This window comes from Lagopus leucura, unplaced genomic scaffold, assembly GCF_019238085.1.
Source record: "Lagopus leucura isolate 7727_CA_CO unplaced genomic scaffold, USGS_WTPT01 Super-Scaffold_741, whole genome shotgun sequence".
Taxonomy (NCBI): Eukaryota; Metazoa; Chordata; class Aves; order Galliformes; family Phasianidae; genus Lagopus; species Lagopus leucura.
In genome coordinates this window covers 1,156,911-1,175,801 of record NW_024962256.1, presented here as the reverse complement: position 1 = coordinate 1,175,801, position 18,891 = coordinate 1,156,911, and the positions used below count along the sequence as shown (strand labels likewise).

Genomic DNA, 18,891 nt, shown 5'->3' with positions numbered 1-18,891 from the left:
CTTACTTAGATGGTAACTCCCCTTCCCCTCCTCCCCTGCCTGTCCCTTCTGAAGAGCCTGTAGCCATCAATCACAGCACTCCAGTCATAAGATTCATTCCACCATGTTTCCATGATAGCACTTAAGTCATACTTTTCCAGTTACACCACAGTTTAACTCCTCCTGTTTGTTTTTTTGACAGTACCTCACTTCTCTCTGCACAACCAAACCAGTGACAAAAAAAAAAATGCTTATAAAGGGGAAGAAATAACTGCACTTAAAACATTTGCTTTTATTTTCAAGCATTACAACTTTTACCCAAGTAAGAGAGTCAGCTCAAGAACCACCCAAAAGAAATACCCGCAAATAGGCTACAGATGACAGGTCACCTCTGAGTAAAGCCACTATTTTCTTTCACATAGAATACACAGTCAGCAATGGCTGTCTGCCTCCTCCTCCTCCTAACAGGAAAGAGGTTTTGCTCTTTCCAGCATAGATGCACCCAAACATTAAGTAACGCAACCAGACAAGACCCCACATCAAATAACACTAGATCCTCAAAGCTCACACTGAAGAGAGGCACTGATACTTCAGCAAACATGTGTCCACTGACATCTCAAAGCCCATAATCGCACGCTTCTGGACTGTTCTTGAAATAGAGCTGGTGGAAAACTTTGAGTGTTTGTGGGTCAGTGATCGTATCTTTGACAGCTGGGTCCTTCTTCATGGCCTCCATCCAGCGTTGGAGTTTTGGAGTATGAGTCAAAGCACTATGGAAAAAAGAAAGAGTCTGAATAACACAAGCAGGAAATCAGGAGGGCTTCGAGGAAGGAAAGCAGCTGTAGAAGTCTGTTTTACTACTGGTTTTGCTTTCTCTCACAGTGTAACATTCAGCTCAGAGCAAGTGACAAGTATGTAACAGGTCGTAGAAGATAGATTGCCATTTGGAAAGCAAGACAGTTCTTTCAGAGTTTGTTCACTCTGCAAAGCTGACAAAGAGGAAGAGCAATTATTGTGCAAGATATCAATAAGTTTCTTGTGTTATTCCTACTACAGAAGACCCTATTCATATCTCTAATCTGCTCTGAGTTGAGGACAGACACTTGCACACACCTCTGCCTCCCTCTTGAGCACTCTGTTAGTGGCAATTCTTTAACAAACATCCCTTCGCAACTCACAAGCGTCTCTCCTCTCTCTAGAAGACTGAGATAAGCTCTGTAGCTTCCATTAGTCTGCAACCCAGCAGCTCAAAATGCAGACAGTCTATTGAGGAAACAAGATACAGCCAACAAAATCCACAAATCCACTTGAACACACTCAAGTAGTACATGACAAACTGAAAGTTTAATAGTGCAAACTTTTTTGTTCTCTCCTGGTACGCTGACTTGAGGTATTCTGCATTCCAATCTCCAAATCCCAAGTTTAGTTAATGTACAGTTTTCCTAGGTGGCTCTTAACTCTTATTCAGAAAGAATCTTAACACACAGTGGTCCAGATACTTGACATTCAAGCACCTTGGTAATACTAGGCCTCTGGTCCTGCACAACTTGTAGCATTTCCCTTCCCAATCAAGGATCACACAGAAAACAAAGCAGAGCAGCAGCCCATCAACAAAGTGCTCATCTCACAACAGTTTTAATTCATTTGCAGGATTCCTTGCATCTTCCTCAATCTTCTAGAACAACTTAGTCACCAAGATGCATCAACAGTTCTATACTCATTCTCCTACTTCCAGATGGGATAGAATTAGTTTTCTTCCTAGCTGGTATGGTGCTGTACTTCAGGTTCAGATTTTGATGTTTCAGTTGTTGCATAGCAGTGCTTACACTAAGGACCTTTCAGCTTCTCATACTGTCCTGACAGCAAAGAGACTGGGAGCAGGACAGAAGCAGGAGAGCTGACCCAGACCCAAAGTGGCCAAAGGGACATTCCTCACCATTTGACAGTATGCTGAGCAATAAAACAGGAGAATTGGCCAGGAGGGCCACTGCTGCTCAAGGACTGGCTGCGCATTGGTTGGTGAGAGGCAAGCAATTGTTTTGTGCATCACTTGCTGTTTATTCTTTCGCTGTTGTTTTTCTTTCCCTTTTTAATTTCTTATTAAACTGTCTTTGTGTCAACACATGAATTCTTGCACTTCACAATTTTCTTCTCCACCTCCCTGAGCAAGCATCTGCATGGTGTTTAGCTCTCCACCACATTAAAACAACACTCATTTTTCCATTTTATCACCCATGTCCTCATACAAGCTGACTCTTTGGCCCAGCGTTAAACCAGCTATAAAGCAGTTCTCCTCTGACGCCAGTTTCCTACATTACGTATTAAAAAGAAATCTATTACAAAAGGGACTGATCTTCTACCTATAGTAAGACAGGACACATTTTGTTCTTCACAGAACAAGTCTCCTTTCTCAGCCCAGGATTTCTGAAGAGGAGATATTCCATTTCAAGCCTAAGGTTTTCAATTAGCAAATTCAAACCTCAGCTTGTATGCCTGTAATGTCTTCCAATAAAGGTCAGTTTCTTCTATCTTGTACAAATGGAAATAAAGTCCTGTATTTTAACCACTACTTCCAGATCTGACAATTTTCAGGAAAACAGATCTGGTGAAAGGAAGCATTTATTCATAAGATCCCTACCCTGGTTTAGGATGTTCACCCTGCCCCAAAACTGTAAGTAAGCTCACTGTTTCTTCAGCCAAACTTAAAAGCAGCCCTTTGCTGCAGCATATATTCAAATACACAAAAAATATACAGCAGCACTTTGGTAACATGCTAGAAGCCAGACAAGGTACTCACTCCTTCAGCTGGAATGCTTCCAGGCGTTCAAACCAGGGCCAGATCATGTAGTCAATCAGGGAGCTGGAGTCCCCACCATAAAACACAGTGTTGCGCTGAGAGAGAATCTGTGAGGGACAAGAGATAACAATTATCCTCAGAAAGAAGACTTCCACATCAGGAGACTACAGTAACTAAAAGCCACCATGAGGTGGAATGCAGGCATCCTGAAGCAATCTGACAGGAAATAATGCATGTACAGCACGTTTCCCTCATGCATGCAATGTATGGGGAGTCAGAACTGGCAAGCAATGCAATTGTGATAGCAAATTTAACTACTTCATATACTGTCAGTCCACTTCTTCTCCAAAGCTGGTTCAAAAACTGCCACAAAATATTAATCATTAGGGATCTATAAATTCCTTTTTTTTCCTGCAGAAGCTATCTCACAGAATTTGTTATTTAGGGATTTCTGACCTGTAAATAAGCTGCAATGGCTGAGATGAATTAAATATGCACATACATTTCTAGAACAACAAAGTCAGGTAAACACAACATCCAGCTAAAGTAGAAGACAGTTTTAGCAGGGACTCCTTTACCCATGGCACTTGAGTCCAGATGGTGTCAGGAAAATATTCCTAACATCATATCTAGAACTGGATTTGATTTCAGGCACAGGAGGAGCAGGAAATATAACATTCACATGAAACAGAAAGAGACCTCCACAGCTCAGCACATAAAGCAGCAGGACCACAAAAAAAAAAAAGGATATTTGCAGCACATTCTCCTTATTATACTTAATGCTTCTGTTATGTTTCAAGTGCCATAGTGATTCAAGCTTAACACTTTCAGGACTTTCCAGACCCAAGCTTGCTTTTTAGAAGACTAGTCCCTGTTTTTAGGGGCTTTGGCATTTTTTAAGATGGAATTCCTATGGCATTTAGGGCATCATACAGCTTGCCCCTCAGTCCCCATAATTTAACAGAAACTTTAAAGCTGTCCCTCCAAAAAATTCCTAATGCTGTTTAAATCACCAGGTGTCTAACAGAATGCTACCTGGCAGTAGCACAGTTCCAGAGATAGAAACATAGCTCCCTCTATCGGGTAGCAGTAACACAATGCAATAATGTTTAAAAACGTGCCTTCTTGATTATTGCTCTACACAGCACTGCTTAGCAGTACCTATAAACACTGGCATGTTATCAACACTGTTTTTATCCTAAAACCAAAACACAGCATCATATCAGGCACTCTGAAGAAAAAAAAAAAAAACAGCAATTCCAGCTGAAACTAAGACAATATATGGACTGAGCAATGTTAGCTCAGCTCTGCCCCTGCCATCCTCAGTCAACCTACAGCTATAGAATTCATCAGAGTACATTAGAGACACAAAAGGAGTAACAAGTACTTCACAGAAATAAAGTAGGAGGAAGCTTCATTTCTTATTATTGTTCTATGGGTTTGTATTTCAGGACAGAGAAATGCGCTTTGTTTCTCCCAAGAACTGAAGTATCAGCTGCACTACTCAAACATCAGCCTGACAGACAGATGAGAAAACTGAATGAAAGCAATTTTACTTTGGCTGCTTAAGGGAGCAGGGAAACAATGCATAAGAAAGTACTGGAAAGCTTTTGCAAGTTTTGCACCAGAAGAGACATGCTGAAGCATCAGTTCTTGCTCAAGCCAAACAAGCATTAGCTGTGACTGTTAAAAATGTACAAGGAATGGATTTATGATAAGGACAGTCGAGCAGCTCTTTAGGCTATCCAAGAACCAGTACTGACACTAAATAAGGAATGTGAAGTTCCTAACACAAAAAAGCCACCTGATACTTCCTGGAGCTCAGCTGAAGTCACATTACACCACTGTAGCAGAACATAGCCCAGGGCTGGATTTCTGCAAAGGACAGATTACACTCAGTGGGATGTGGCTCATCCCAGGCCGAGGGGAATAAATTGAAAGATTGTCCACTGCTATAGCTATCACATGAATGAGAAGAGATTTAGCTCCAAATGCCAAAGCACGAGAGGGGAAAACAAACAAAAAAAGCATAATAAAAATCAGGGTTGTAGGTAAGAATTGCACAACTGCCAGGCTGCTTGCTATCATGAAATGCTCTTACCTCATCAAATTTGCCAAACTTTCCAGCTAATTCTGCCATCAGCGCTGTGAGATCGCCTCCTTCTTTGAGTGCCTTGGAAATTACAGCTGTTATCTGTAAAAAGGAGAAAGTTTTCAAAATACCTCTTGCAATAATGCAAGCAAATCACTTGGAGCTTAAGATGCTGAGATAGTTTGAAAAAGCTAAAATCCATGAATAAAATTATTTTATACTTCAGAAAAGGGAGATGAAGAAAGATCAAATGCAAGTAATGGATTCTAGTCTTGCAGTAAGAGAACAATGAAAAGAGGAGCATGTTTCCAGTTGGCCCACATCCAGTAAAGTGGTACAGTGCAAAGCGATATTCTTTTCCTGGGTACATGCTCCTGAAAACCAAATACACTTTAGTTATCAACATTAAGGGTACTTTTAAGAGAAAAATACGTAGCCCAAGATATGCAGGCTTCTACAGGCCTACACATTTTCTAATTTTATAATTGCTAGAGAAATTAGTACACAGTACAGAATGCTGCCCTTTACTTATATTCTTCAAAGTTCGTATATTTTTAAGATCTTGTTCACACAACTAACATTCACAGCTCATTTCTTGCAGATGCTCTACCTGTAGAGCTTTTCCCATTACACCTTTCCAGAAAGGCCTGACGTAAACGAATTCCCCCTCCCTATGGCCTTTTATATTTCTCCTTCATTCACATTTCTCTTTACATCTTCCATGGCTCTTCCTCTTTGCTTCATACCCAAGCTGTCTTATTTTGTTTTATAGACCCTTCAAATGTACATGCTTGTACTATCTACATACAGAGCATAGGAAGCTTACTTCCAGTCAGCCACAAAGCCAGCCTCCACCCCATACTGAAAGCCAAAGCCATCCTCCTTATGCTAGTCCAGCTATCTCCTGGCCTTGGTTGCAGGCTCCTTCAGTCAGGCACTCTTCACATTCCACATTTATACAGCTCTAGTACCTCCTACAGGGAAACTCATTAACATACAGCAACTGTTACTGCCTAGATTTCAAGCATTCAGCTAGTTTGGCCTATTAATGTTTCCTCTATTATAGGATGCTCAAAATCCTGCCTCAGACATACACATCTTAACCAGCTTAGCTATCTTCCTGAATCCATGCCCTTACATTAATTCTGGATACAATTCAGATGCACAGTGACTTATGAGCTAATAGTAAGAAACTCCAGATTTCTCTGGTTATTTAAATGGTTCCCCTACACACATGACCTCTCGTCTCAAGTGATGAAAGCAGCATTGGCAATACAGCTACAGATTTTGAAGCTCTAATAAATTAAAAAGCACAATCCCACCATGATCACACAGTACCTTTGAGAAGTCTTCCAGAAGCATCTTCTGAAAGGCTCGCTCATATGGGTCTGAAGGCATCAGCTTCCTCCCTGGAAATGCTTCATCCAAATACTCACAAGTGATTGGGGACTCATAGATTATCTGGCCCTTGCTGGTCTCCAGAATAGGAACTAGCCCAGAAGGGTTCTTCTCAAAAATCCAGTCCGGTTTGTTCTTCAAATTGATGTTAATTACTTCATGCCTAAAAGAATGAAGGAAACAAGACCCAAAGAGGTTCATCTCCATTGCAGTCTACACCACATGCAGTCATAACACTTCAGTAGTTACAGTACTTCAGAAGCTGAATCCTCATTCTCTTGCTCCCCCTTGTCTTCCCTGAAATTCTTTCTGGGATTAACCACTTGACACTTACAAATACTGCCAGAAAGCACTTCTTTTCACAGAGAAAAACTGTGCTGACTAACAGTGACTTGGCTATTAAGCTAATACAACACAAAAACAGCCTTTGACCATCAGCCCTACCAGTCATGCTAATAACAAAGGTCAACCTTAATACGCAGTACATGCTTATCATATGATAACTCAGGGACATTCAAAGAGGAACTTGATTGCAAGTAAGCCATAGCTGAATTCAGATCCACTTTAATCTAACTTTACATCAAAGTTCAAATCACAACAACATTCAGACTACTAACCTTCAATCCCTATGGCTTTGCATAGGAAAGACACGCAGAATAAAAGCCAAATAGACACCGAATTAAAAAAATATATACTGAAATTTGTCTATTAGCAAAGTGTAAGTTACTTTCCAGCAGGACTCCCAGAAAATTCCCAGTAAACCCAAAGATTTACTAAACACAGCTAAACATTCAAAGTAAACAGATGTCCACCAAAAGGTACTTACCACCTCCAGTTAGCAATAAAAGAGATTCCCAGATCATTACACTAGAACAAGTTTCTTAGAGAGATAAGATTCCATAGAAACATGGCACTTTACCTGTTTAAAAAGGTCACTTACTGCTACATGTTATAAGCGGCAGCATAACTGCACACTGACTATTGCTACCCCTTAGCATCTCTGCCACAGCTTACACGGAAAGCAAACAGCACACTGTCAGGCAACAGTCACGCTTATTCAGAACAGGGTAAAATGCTGTGACTGCCAACTGGGGAAAAAAGCCTCACCTGATGCCCTTTGCACGGAGAACGAGGCGCGTCCTCTGGGCGAAGGGGCAGAAGCGCATGCTGTACAGCCGGATCACCCCCTCGGGCACCGGCCCCGGCGCCGCGCTGCCTGAAGAAAGAACGGAGCCGACCGTTACAGCTGCGATCCGCGCCTCGGCACGAGCCGCCCGCCCAGCTGGTGCTTACCCTTGCCCACGCTGCGAGAATGATCGCCCGCCATGCCGCCACACCGCACCGCAACGCGCTAACTGTGCACCGCACCGCAACGCGCGGCACTTAAAGACGCCGCCGGCCCCGCCCCGCCTTTGGATGGGCGGGAACCGCGGCCGCGCAGCCCGTGCTTCCTTCCAACCGAGCCGAGGAGCTCGGCCGAGGTGCGAGGATTCGCATTCCTCTGAACGTCTTTCACAAGCTACCTAAGCTGACTGACGAGCCCCGAAGTAAAACGCCTCCATTCCAGAGGCTCCCCAGAGCTGTGCCTTACGTGGAAATGGCATTTCATAGGCAGCAGCTCCAGCTGAGGGGAGGGACAGCCCCCACCATCCTGCTGGTGGGCAAATCTGTCACAAATCCGTCTGGGCTGGCAGAGAACGTGGAATTTCCTGAGACTCATTAGAGGATTCACGTTCCCACAGCGGGGAAGCAGGTGACTTTTACTTTGTTCTTGTCACACAAGAGCAGCATTTCTGATGCAATCCCTCCTGCAGGCAAACACTGCCATGGCCGCACACCTGCCAGCACTACCTGCTGGGAAAGAAGAAAGTGATTTTTTGTTGAGTCATTGCTGTTTGGTTATGCAACTAATAAGCAGTGCAACAGTGGAAGGGTGTGGTAATTTCCTGCACAGCAAACGCCCTTTATCAACAAAATAATTTCTCCCACCCCTGAGAGAACTGTGTGAGGGATCACAACCTACTGTTAGTATGGTTTCAGCAATATTTTGGGTCGTTAAAAAGAGGTTGGAATTTCTTATAGCCATTAAAGTCTCCATCAGTCTGATAAACTGTGACCCACAGAAAGGAAGGTTGAAACCCAAATGTTGCAAGGGCTGCCTGCTGCAATAGGCAGATGCCATGGAGCCAGGGTGTGAGTGCATGCTGCCATAGCACAGAGAAGCAATAGCAAAAGTAAGAAGCTGTAACGTCTGCTTAGGAAAGGGAAACATGAGCTTCTAGTGCTAACTGCTTAAAAAGTACTTGGAGATTCCTACTGTGCTGCAGCACTATAAACTGTAAACGTGCAGATAAATGTCATAACTATCCTTCCTCCTCTTTCCTGCTGACATTCGCTCCTCAGCCTTCAAAGCTCCAGCATCACTATCTCAGCAACCCAAGAAGAGCTGAGGTGTGATGTGTGTGAGGGTGAGGGTGTATGCTATGCAGGAGGTGTACCGCTATGCAGGAGAAGTGAAGTCACAGGGAAACAGGTACACCTCACCATGAGAAAGGCAGCATGCCATTGGAACAAGAGTAGCAATGGCATACCTGGGGCGGCCAGGGCAATGAACCTGCAGCCTTTTCCCCAAGGCTGACTCAGATAGATCTGCAGCCACGATTACCGGGTTAAGAAACTCAGGGCAGACGGAATTCTCACAGGTCAGCAATAGAGATAATAGATAATTGCCCAGATCAAAGGTAGAATTACCCTTGGGTCAGGAAGAAGAGCTTGTCGTGGTCCAGAGAGGTCTTTTAATTACATGATAATTAAGATCACAAAGAGCAGAACTGCACACCCTTGTATACAAACTGCATTGCTGTAAGTGAGCTGGCCCTTTAAATCCTCCCCACTCATACTCTCGCGCGCGCTCTTTGGTTGGTTGGTTGCTGCAGGTGAGCGAGCCAATCAGCTATCTGCTTTCATCTTGGTGCGAGGAGCCGTTTCAGCTAATAGCAGCAGCCGTTCTTGTTTCTAGGAGACAATGTAACAAGATGGCGGCCGCCAGTGAGGAGAGGCGCCAGGGTAGCCCGCAGCGCGGCGCCGAGGCCCTGGGGGGCCGCCGCTGCTCCTCGCCTGAGGAGACCACACTGGAAGTGAGGTGGGGGCCGGCCGGCCGGCACAGTCCATGCCTCTTGCGTCTCACAGCCGAACCCGTCGGCCTCGGCAGGGCACGTCATGTCTTCTCGCTTGGCCCCGGTCCCTCGTGCTCTAAATTAGCCCTGTGTGGTTGTCGGACAGGAGTGCAGATAAAGGAGGGGTGCTGCTGTGTTCTAGGTCTGTGTTAGTGTGGCGGGTAGAAGGAAGAGAGAGAGAAATAAGCGTTGAATAATTGGAACTCAGCTCTTGGTGGATTTGCATTAACCTTGGGTTTTGCCTACCTCCTATAGCAAAGAGATTCTGAAAGGAGTATAGGAGTAAGCAGCTCTGACTAGGTTTAAGTTAGAGCCCAATGAGATAATAAGTGAGGCATAACTTGTCTATTCCTGTGTTCCTGTTCTGGCACCTTGTACTGTGAGCCCATACGCTTTGGTCCTGTTTGTGGCTGCTTCCTTTTCCTGTTTTACCCAAATCACATCAACCTCTGACCTTTCCAGAGGTTGCTCTGTACCTCCTATATCACACCATTGTTTCCTGCCATAGCTCTTAATGTTTCTTTTATTTTCAGTCCTCAGTCCTCTCAGCAGTGTAAACTTGAATTAATTTTTCATAGTAATCTAGGATGCTTAGGCAGGTTTTTTTTTGTGTGATTTTTTTTTTTTTTCTTCCACATAATGGAAGAGATACTTACGCTTCCTTATCTGGTAAAGTATTTTAGCTGTTTGATCACATTCTATAGCTAGGATGAGACTACCATAATTAGAAGAACTTCAGCTTTAATATATGGTAACTGTCAAGTCTCAGCCTGAACCACTGATTGAGCACCTGGGGAAAGGACCTGGTCAGCCCTGGGAGAAGCAGAGGTGAAGGCAATTCAGCTGTGTGACCAGAAGGGGTGGAGCCTGGCTCCAACTCTCTTAGACCTCGTTTAAGGGCTGACTGCCAGCGGTGTAGGCTCTCTGGTAGGAGATCCCTCATTTGTGGGGTTTTCCCTGTGAGTTTAGGTCTTCAGAGACAGGTGAGTGTTTTCCCTTTTTCTCTGGAGCACCTTTTTATCCTGCTTGTCCCTTTGTCATTACATTTCCTGTATTGCTGTTCCACTATACTGCTCTTTCTGATTGTTATGCTTAAGTGTTCTGATACTTACAGAGTAAAATAACGTCAGCTGAAACATGCTGTTCTATTTCAAGAAAAAATCTTGTGCGAAGTTAGTGTTTGTGTAAAAGGGGCAGGAAAAATGCTCATCAGCTGATATGTCTGTGTTTTGTTGCCATGGTATTCAGTTCATTAGTAAGGATAAAAAGTCAATGTGTTACTATCCTCTCTGCCTACATTTATTCTTCCTGTATATAGCAGAAGAGGCAAAGACCTCTTTCAGCCTAATGCTGTTATCTGGAAGATGATAAAAGGTAGGAAGAAATTGGAAGGGATGGTACTACAGTGGTGTTGTACATAGAGGATGGTAGTATGCTGGGTAAATGTTGCTATGTTTCTATCAAACTAATATGTGGCTCAGTTAGATATCTTAACTGAGAGCTAAATGCAAGTTCCTGTGATAAGGGGATGCTGATGTTGATTATCCATGTACTTTCTCAAAGGTAGAAACTTCTGCAGATAGTTAAGAATTTGCTGACAGTGTAGTTTCATAAGGTGACTGCTCTTCAGTGATTTGCTTCAGTCCCTGTATAGCACAAGCCTGTTTTACATTCCCTTTTCAGCTGTGGTTTTTTTTTTTTTTTTTTTTTTTTTTTTGAGAAATGTATGTATGTAACTGTTCTAACACTTACTTTTCCTTAAGTTGGGTTCAGGGATTCTCAAACAAGAACTTTGGCTTTATCAACAATCAAACTCTCTGCTACTCCTGTGGCAATTACATCCTCTTCTTGGACATTAAAACAAAGAAGACAACAGCACTGCAGTGTCGGACTGGCCAGGTGGGAGCCTTTGCAGTGAACCCCAACCATGGAGTGCTGGCCTTTTCAGATCGGAAGCTGAATCCTGTCATATATATCTACAGTTTTCCAGAGCTGAATAAACTGACAGAGTTAAAAGGTAGTGGTGTGGTAACTGTCCTTGTCACCATTTCATTAAAACAAAACTTTAAGCAGCCTGTTTCTGAGGGTATTTTGTTTCTGTAAGGCTTGAGAAACTGTGACAGGAAACTTTCTAACGATAAGAAGTGCAGGAAGTAATGTAAGACATTTTCTGCTGCACTGTTTTTTTGTGAGACTCAAGCTAGGCAGGCATATGACAATACAAAATTGAGCTGTTATGAGGAGAAAGCAAATTGAATGAATTTGAATTAATTACAGGAAGGAGTTGTCTGAATAACAAAGAGAAATCATATTGTGCTAGGCTTCCAGGCAGACTGCTGAGGTGGTTTGACATGGAGGCATCTGAGCTGTGAATTATGGTTCTTGTGGTTCAAGTCAGGAGCCTGTGATCTAATGTATGTTTCTTCCTGTTCCGTGTCATTGCCCTCCTTAGTTAATTTGCTTACTGTCTCCATGGTTCAGTTTCCCTGCCACTTAAGTGAGGATCATAATGCTTCCTTACCTCATGTAGATGAATGAAATTAATTGCAAAGGATTGCCTGTTAATTGGGAAAAAAAAGCAATTTGCAATTCAATATATTAGTGAAACAAATGGAAAAAAAATCCACAACAGTGACGTTTTCTGAGTACTTATATGGTCTAATCAAAACAATCTTGTGAAAGCAAAGGAATCACAGTGATAAAGAATATCTTTGGAGAGGTGAAGTGGATATAAAAAAAACTGACAGGAGAACTTCAACTCTTACACTATACAGTGAAGTCTGTGGTAATTAGAAATTATGTCTTTATTTTTGTTTTAGGTCACATTCAGTTGGACTACACCTTACTTGCATTTAGTTTCTGGGGTCCATATCTAGCCAGTTACTCTTCATTTCCAGACTTTGTTCTTTCAGTATGGTAAGAATAAAATAACCATCTAATATCACTTGCATTTAATAATGCTTTTGTATGTGTGTTCTCTTAGCATAAATTAAAGTAACAAATTTGAAAGATAAACTTTCATCTCTTTTTTTTTTTCCTGATGATCACTGTTTGCAAACTTCTGCCATGTTTGCTGGTTTTTTTCTAGTGCTAGTAGTTCATGGCCAGAATGACTGTTACTTTGCCATAGCTGTCCTCTAGCTTCTTAAAAATGTTGTATTTTTGAGTCCTTATGAAGTCTGTAGCACCAGCTAATTATCTGTTCTTCCTTGCTAACTGTGGAAAGAAAGTAACCAGTTAAAAATTGGAAAAGAATTCTAAAGCTGATTTCTACTTTTTGTCCCATTCAGTGTTCTTGATTACTTGTAATTACCCTAGTTCTGTCTTATCATTGTGCTCAGTGATTACACCATCTTGCATCACTGGGTTAGGTCATTATTCTTATTGTTGCCATGTAGAGAAATATGGTATGGTTGAGAAACAGAAAGTATTTGTTGTTTTTTTTTTTTAAATTGTTCTGTAAACTGTTGCCTCCATGGCCAACAAGCTTCCACCTACCATTTAGTTTGGGCACTTCTTCAAAACTAATGGAGAGAGTAGAGTAGGAAGAAGTCAATTAAACACAAATAAGAAATACTCTGTGTAATATCAATGCAATGATGACCTTTTCATTTCTTGTACAACAACTAGAGAAAAAGCAGAAATTCCTATAACTTCAGAATGTTAATTAACAGCTGTAGCTGCTACTACTGATACCTCCTCATCCCTTACAACCAATAATGTTTGCTGTGAGCTCTGTTCATACAGTGTACATCTGGAAAGTTGTCTGCTTATATCACAGTAGAAACCAAGAGAGACTGCCCTGAAGAGCCTGCATGCTGGTCACCCACAGAAATAGTGTATATGGATCAGTGCGTTCACTGTATGCACTTAAACAAAAATTCACTATCTTGAAAGACTACTTGAGATTGCCCCCAAAATGGAAACATTTTGAAGCTTTTAAATGGTTTAAAATAGGGCATTTTCCAAGACCAATGTCAACATTTTTGAGTGAGTGCAAATTTGACTCTCAGCACCTAATTGTCATAAGAGAACCATCCTCAGTGCCACTCAGAAAGAATTTAGTGGCAAAATAGAATGGCTTTGCAGTCTTAAACTTAGAGCTTGTAATAACTTGAACAGAGTTGTATGAATTTGCTATGTGATCAGGACACTTTTGCAGTTAGGTTGTGTTGTGCATTCGTCACAGGTATTTGTACAGATGAAAGAAATCACTGTTTAGCATCATCAGTGTGATTGCAATATCATGATTATGCAACTCATGTATTTTAAGCATATAGTTCAGAATAAGAAGTATAAGATGTGCTTTGACAGTTAACAGTCTCAAAACAGGGAAAGCTTATGGATAACAAAAGCAGCTGCAGCCTTTTGTGTGTGATTTTATCTCTAGATCTTTTTTCTTTTCTGGTTGAAGAAGAGGCTCCATGCCAGATTCTTTTTCATGTGCTATGCTTTTTTTGGATCTTAATAAATTATCTGCTCTAAGAACATTGGCACTATCTGCTAGATATGAGATGAAAGCTCTCTGAAGATGTCAGTATGCCCTTCTGTTTCTGTTACAGTCAGAGTTGCAACTTCTCTCTTTTTGTAGAGATAATGAGTTAGTGCTTATGTGTGGAAACTACTAATTTTAATCATTGTCTTTGCATGCTAATCAGTATCTAAGAGGAAATTTCTTACAAACCAAAACAAGAGGATTATACTAAATCCATTTACAGCATTATGCATTATGGTTTTCATAGAATCATAGAATCATAGAATCACTAAGGTTGGAAAAGACCTAAAAGATCACCCAGTCCAACCGTTCACCTATTCCCAATAGCTCCCACTAAACCATGTCCCTCAACGCAACATCCAGTCTTTCCTTGAACACCCCCAGGGTCGGTGATTCCACCACCTCTCTGGGCAGTCCATTCCAGTGCCTGACCACCCTTTCTGAAAAGTAATACTTCCTTTTCTTCATCTCAGCAGTAATGACAAATACAAAAGCTATGAATGTCACTTCGATTAACAGTCAGATATGTTGCCTGAGATAATAAGAAACAATTTTAATGATTTTCTTCAAATTATTCTAATCAATTCTTGGACAGCACCTAAAAATGCAAATGAAGTTGAGAACTAATCTGGATAATGGAGGAATATGCAAATTAGAACATGAGACTATAAAGTAGGCTACAGTAGACAAAAGAAAAGGCAATGGAAAGAATATTCCCAGGGTAGCACCAGCTAACATGTAACATCCCACAATTCTGCACTGTTTTCTTCTCTGGTTAGTTAATGCTGCTGTGTGGCACTCACAGTACAAATAGGATGCAACCTAAATAATTCAGTTATATAATCAAGGGCTGACTGAGTTTTCTAATTGTAAGAATTGTAATACCTTCCAACTGCAGCATTATAATAATTACGGATTAGAAAAGCAAGACTGAGGTCTTTGGTGCTGAAGTGTTTATTGTCTGTTCAGTCAGTGACACAAGTAGGAGGAAAACGCATGTTTCCTGCTCTTTTCACAAAAGGAAAGGCTTGGTAATGTTTCTAAAATGCCTGTTTTCATAATTAGTTTACTATTCAATCTCTTTGTAGCAGTACTGATCTTTATATGTGGCTAATTAACCACATCCTTTTAATTCTCAGGAGAACTTGGCTTATTTGACAGCATGTTTGTGGTTTTTTTTTGTCAGTGACGTATCTGTTTGTATACCTTGATCTTGAATGTCAGTCAATCACATCCATATATTTATCTTGAGTGATTTAACTTGAGTGAATTTTTTCTGTTACTCTCCTTAATGAAGGAACTGGCAAGAGAATATCCTCCTGTGCAGTGAGTCTCAGCCAGGAGTAGCAGCAACCTCCATGAGTTTTAATCCTATGAACTGGCAGCAGCTCTGTTTTGTTACTGAGAGCTCTGTTACCATCTGGCATATTGAAAGAAATCATGACGAGCATTGTCTTATACAAAAGTAAGTGAAACACCTTTTAAGTTCAAAGAAAGATTTGGGGGTGTATTATAATGACTAAGACTAGCAACCTGTATCTGTTTGCAAAGAACTTAATCCAGTTTAGTCTGCCTAGCAATTACAATCACTGATTGTTAAAGCACAACCAGTGTGAATCTGTCTAATCAATCAGATGAATTGAGTATATGATTTTGTAGTACTCACGTGACCCAGCTATGCACACAACTGAAAATTATATTAGTCAGCATTTTTGGTAGCTGTCTCTATTAAGAGCTGCCCTATTGCATCAGTATAGTGCCTAGATTGCTCTCCCATTCCTGTAAGTGGTAATGTTGAATAGTGAGTGGGAATGTGTATTGCTTTTGTGGCTATGGAACTGCCAAATGTGGGTCAAGTTGCTTTCTAGTAAGCACAATTAAGCAGTTTGTAGCAGCAATCACAGATTTTACCAAAAGCAGCATCTGTTTTTGTGTGATTTCCAGCTTATGTGGCCAACTTACAGAAAGGGTGGCTCTGTCAATGCAGATCACTGAGAACAGCAAATATAAACGTGCTCTAAAATTTTCTTTGAGGCTGATATGAGAACAGATGGACTAATACGTATTCAAGATGGAAGCCTCAGAGGATGGCACAAATACTGTTGCAGTGGCAGCTATTCCACAATTCACAGCAGCATATTTGATCTCGTTGACTATGACTAACCAGTATGTTACCACTGATGTGGTTATATGATAAGTATATAAATACTAAAAGTATAGACAAGGCTTTGATTTGTGATATCAAAACAATTTTTAATGCCTTCTGTCACTTAGAGTACACATGAATATAAACCTATATGCTCATTTTTCTACTACTTATTCCATTGAGTAGAGGTTAGGCCTCCACTGTGAATTAGTTATTTCACATAATACTTTTACCAAATCATAAATGAACATAATTTGTAAGCTACAGAATCCTTACTTCCTGCTCATGTGCTGATTATCAGAATGTAACAGGGAAATACTGCTATTACTTTTTTCATTGTATCTAAATTTTTTCCAAATAAACATTAAGCTTGAATCGTCATAGCTTATGCAAGGTAGGTGTGTAACATTGTTAATCCAACTGAAAACAGCAACAAGAATGGATAGTTATTTGTCTAAGGCAGTAGGAAAAGACAATGAATTAGTGCGGCAATCCAGTTCTGCCAGATAGGGGCCTCTCTTGAGGTAGAATTGCCATTAGCTGTTAGTGAAACAATGTTTCACATAGAGTTATTCTGTACAGTGGTTTTCCATTACTGTTGCTGAAGTAAACCTTGGTGTCTCTTCTCAAAAAATGTGCTTCCCAGTTTTGTATCACATATACTATTTGTAATATTTCTCCTCAGATAGTTTATATTTTATTTATTTATTTATTTTTTTACAGCCCTGTGAAACTCCCTGATGTGCAAGGTTCTCTGAATCATCATAAGGATTTGTTTTTCCCATATCCTTGTGTTGAAGATCCCTACCATGGCCCTGTTATGCCAGTTTCAGCCATTGCTGGACTGGTAGGAGATGAAGCAGAAACATTTGTGGTAGCTACTCATTTTATCCATTTATTACTTCAAGTCATTATGTTTTTTATCCATTTAGATGTTAAGAAATTAATTGTAATGTCTGTTTAAACAGGTACAATCCAGGATATAGATTTGTTGTTTCAGAAATGTATTTGAAATATGTTTTGACAGATTCACAAGGCATGCTACTATTGCACAGTACAGTAAAATACAGACATTTCTGACATGTCCTGGTGTAGCAGTATGTCTGCGCAGTGGAGGTACTGCTCTCTATCCCAGGAGCATTAACAGCATGTCAGCATTTAACCATTCCTGAGCTAATGAGAGCTGTTGAGACCTTGAAAACTTATTCCCATGTTAAATGGATAAAAACCGTCAGGTATCTTTACTTCCCTTTGGGGTTTGTTCTCTTCTTGACTCTGTAAGTGTCTCAAGCTGTGAAAATACTGAAAGCTTTATTCCAAACAGCAGCCTCTGCTTTTGAAACACGTTCCCAGTCCACTGGTGGTGCTGGATCTTGACCGTTTGCTGTGTTTGTTTGATCACTTACTTGCTAGCCTCCTTAGAGGTATGAAATGCTTCAGGAGTTGTCATTTTGTTTGAAATTTACTTTCACTTGACTGTTAACTAGAAACAACTGACACTGTGAAAACAATTTGCAAATCTGGGATTCCCTTTTAGGATTAAGAACATCTGTTTTATGGCTTGTGTTATATATGTGATACTGGAACTACTGTACACTAGATGATGCAGCATTACATTGTCTTTTTGCTGGGTAAACGTGAGTTCTATATTATCAGATCAATGTACCACACGTTTATGCAGTAAGCCTTTATTACAAAGCAGAATGCAGGAAAAAAATTGCAAATGGGATTATTTTTTTCCTTACCTCATCCTCTTTTACATGGCATTTGTAGGGCTTTTTAACTGTGACTACAGATGTCCTTGGCTTCCAGGCAGACTACATGTCCTTTACTGACTTTGATTACACCTGAGCTACTTATATTTCAAAACTCTTAGAACATGGAAAATAAAGATGGAATATGTTCATAAGCATCGTTGCCTTTTTATTCTACCTTACTGCTTCTGATAATATGTACAGCACCTCAACTGCAAAAAATGCTTGGTTCTTTAGCCTGCAGTGTGAGCTATGAGAGGGAGAAAGAAACAATATATTAGGCCTGTGAGTATTAAAAGAATTTGTCCTTGTAGCATACTATTCCATTCTTCAAGATCAAATACTCCTCTGTGGAATGCTACAGACAGAATTCTAAGATTTCAGCAGAATCCTGTGAAGAATTAAGACCTTCTTGTGGTTTCCATCACCGTTTGCATCCCTGTTATTTCCAGCTCTGCTTGTGAATGTATCACAGTCACTGAACTTTTATTTCCCTGGAATGGAACATTCTCTGTATAGTCATAATTCCAGCTTTCTGTGAGAATTTTCTGCCTAGCATTTCAAATGTAGCAGACTTGTGCCATATTTATGATCTATTTCTTGCAAGTTCTTGTGCTTGAACTTGCAGATCTACATTGTTAGCTTTCTCACATGGAAGAAAATGTGCTTTCAGCCATATTAGGTACCTTTATGGGGTCTTTGCATTCCCAACTGCCTCCAGGAAAATCTAGATTTCTTTTTATGGGCTTCAATATAATCATCTTCTCCTTAAGTATAGAAATATTTGTGAAGTAAGAGTAGGTTGATTTAATTCTGCTAGTTCTTGACCAAGATTTCCTTTTCTTTCAAATTAGGAGGTATATATTTTGGTATTTATTTACTGTCCAAACACCCTAGGCAGATGGGTATTTTTTGGTTATGAAATATTAACAAAGTTGTGAACATAAGATATTTTGGAATGATTTTTCAGGAATATGAACTTGTTCTTTTTGTTGTGGTGTATTTTTTCCTGGGTACTAAACCTAGCAGGAGTACTGAGCTGCTATTAGATCTT

The 18,891-nt window shown here is 40.6% G+C and overlaps 2 protein-coding genes across 3 annotated transcripts in view; one reads left to right on the top strand and one right to left on the bottom strand.

Annotated features, from left to right (window-relative positions):
• Window positions 1-251: 251 nt before the first annotated feature.
• Window positions 252-7,656, bottom strand: LOC122175804 (glutathione S-transferase omega-1-like). Of its 2 annotated transcripts, XM_042863762.1 has the most exons (6): window positions 7,560-7,656; window positions 7,374-7,482; window positions 6,207-6,429; window positions 4,878-4,970; window positions 2,777-2,883; window positions 252-749 (listed from the first exon to the last, which is right to left on the bottom strand). In XM_042863762.1, exons 1-6 carry the CDS (start codon window positions 7,591-7,593, stop codon window positions 596-598), a joined length of 720 nt encoding a protein of 239 aa, XP_042719696.1. In that variant the 5' UTR covers window positions 7,594-7,656; the 3' UTR covers window positions 252-595. The 2 variants fall into 2 exon arrangements, with proteins under 2 accessions (XP_042719696.1, XP_042719698.1); XM_042863764.1 differs by lacking the exons at window positions 7,374-7,482; window positions 7,560-7,656 and adding an exon at window positions 6,521-6,555.
• Window positions 7,657-9,301: 1,645 nt separating this feature from the next.
• The window catches only part of CFAP43 (cilia and flagella associated protein 43), a 45,077-nt gene continuing 35,487 nt past the window's right edge, over window positions 9,302-18,891 (top strand). The window contains exons 1-5 of the mRNA XM_042863551.1: window positions 9,302-9,408; window positions 11,206-11,459; window positions 12,262-12,358; window positions 15,235-15,402; window positions 16,807-16,957. Of these exons, the coding sequence (XP_042719485.1) occupies window positions 9,302-9,408; window positions 11,206-11,459; window positions 12,262-12,358; window positions 15,235-15,402; window positions 16,807-16,957 (777 nt within the window). The remainder of the gene's footprint in view (window positions 9,409-11,205; window positions 11,460-12,261; window positions 12,359-15,234; window positions 15,403-16,806; window positions 16,958-18,891) is intronic.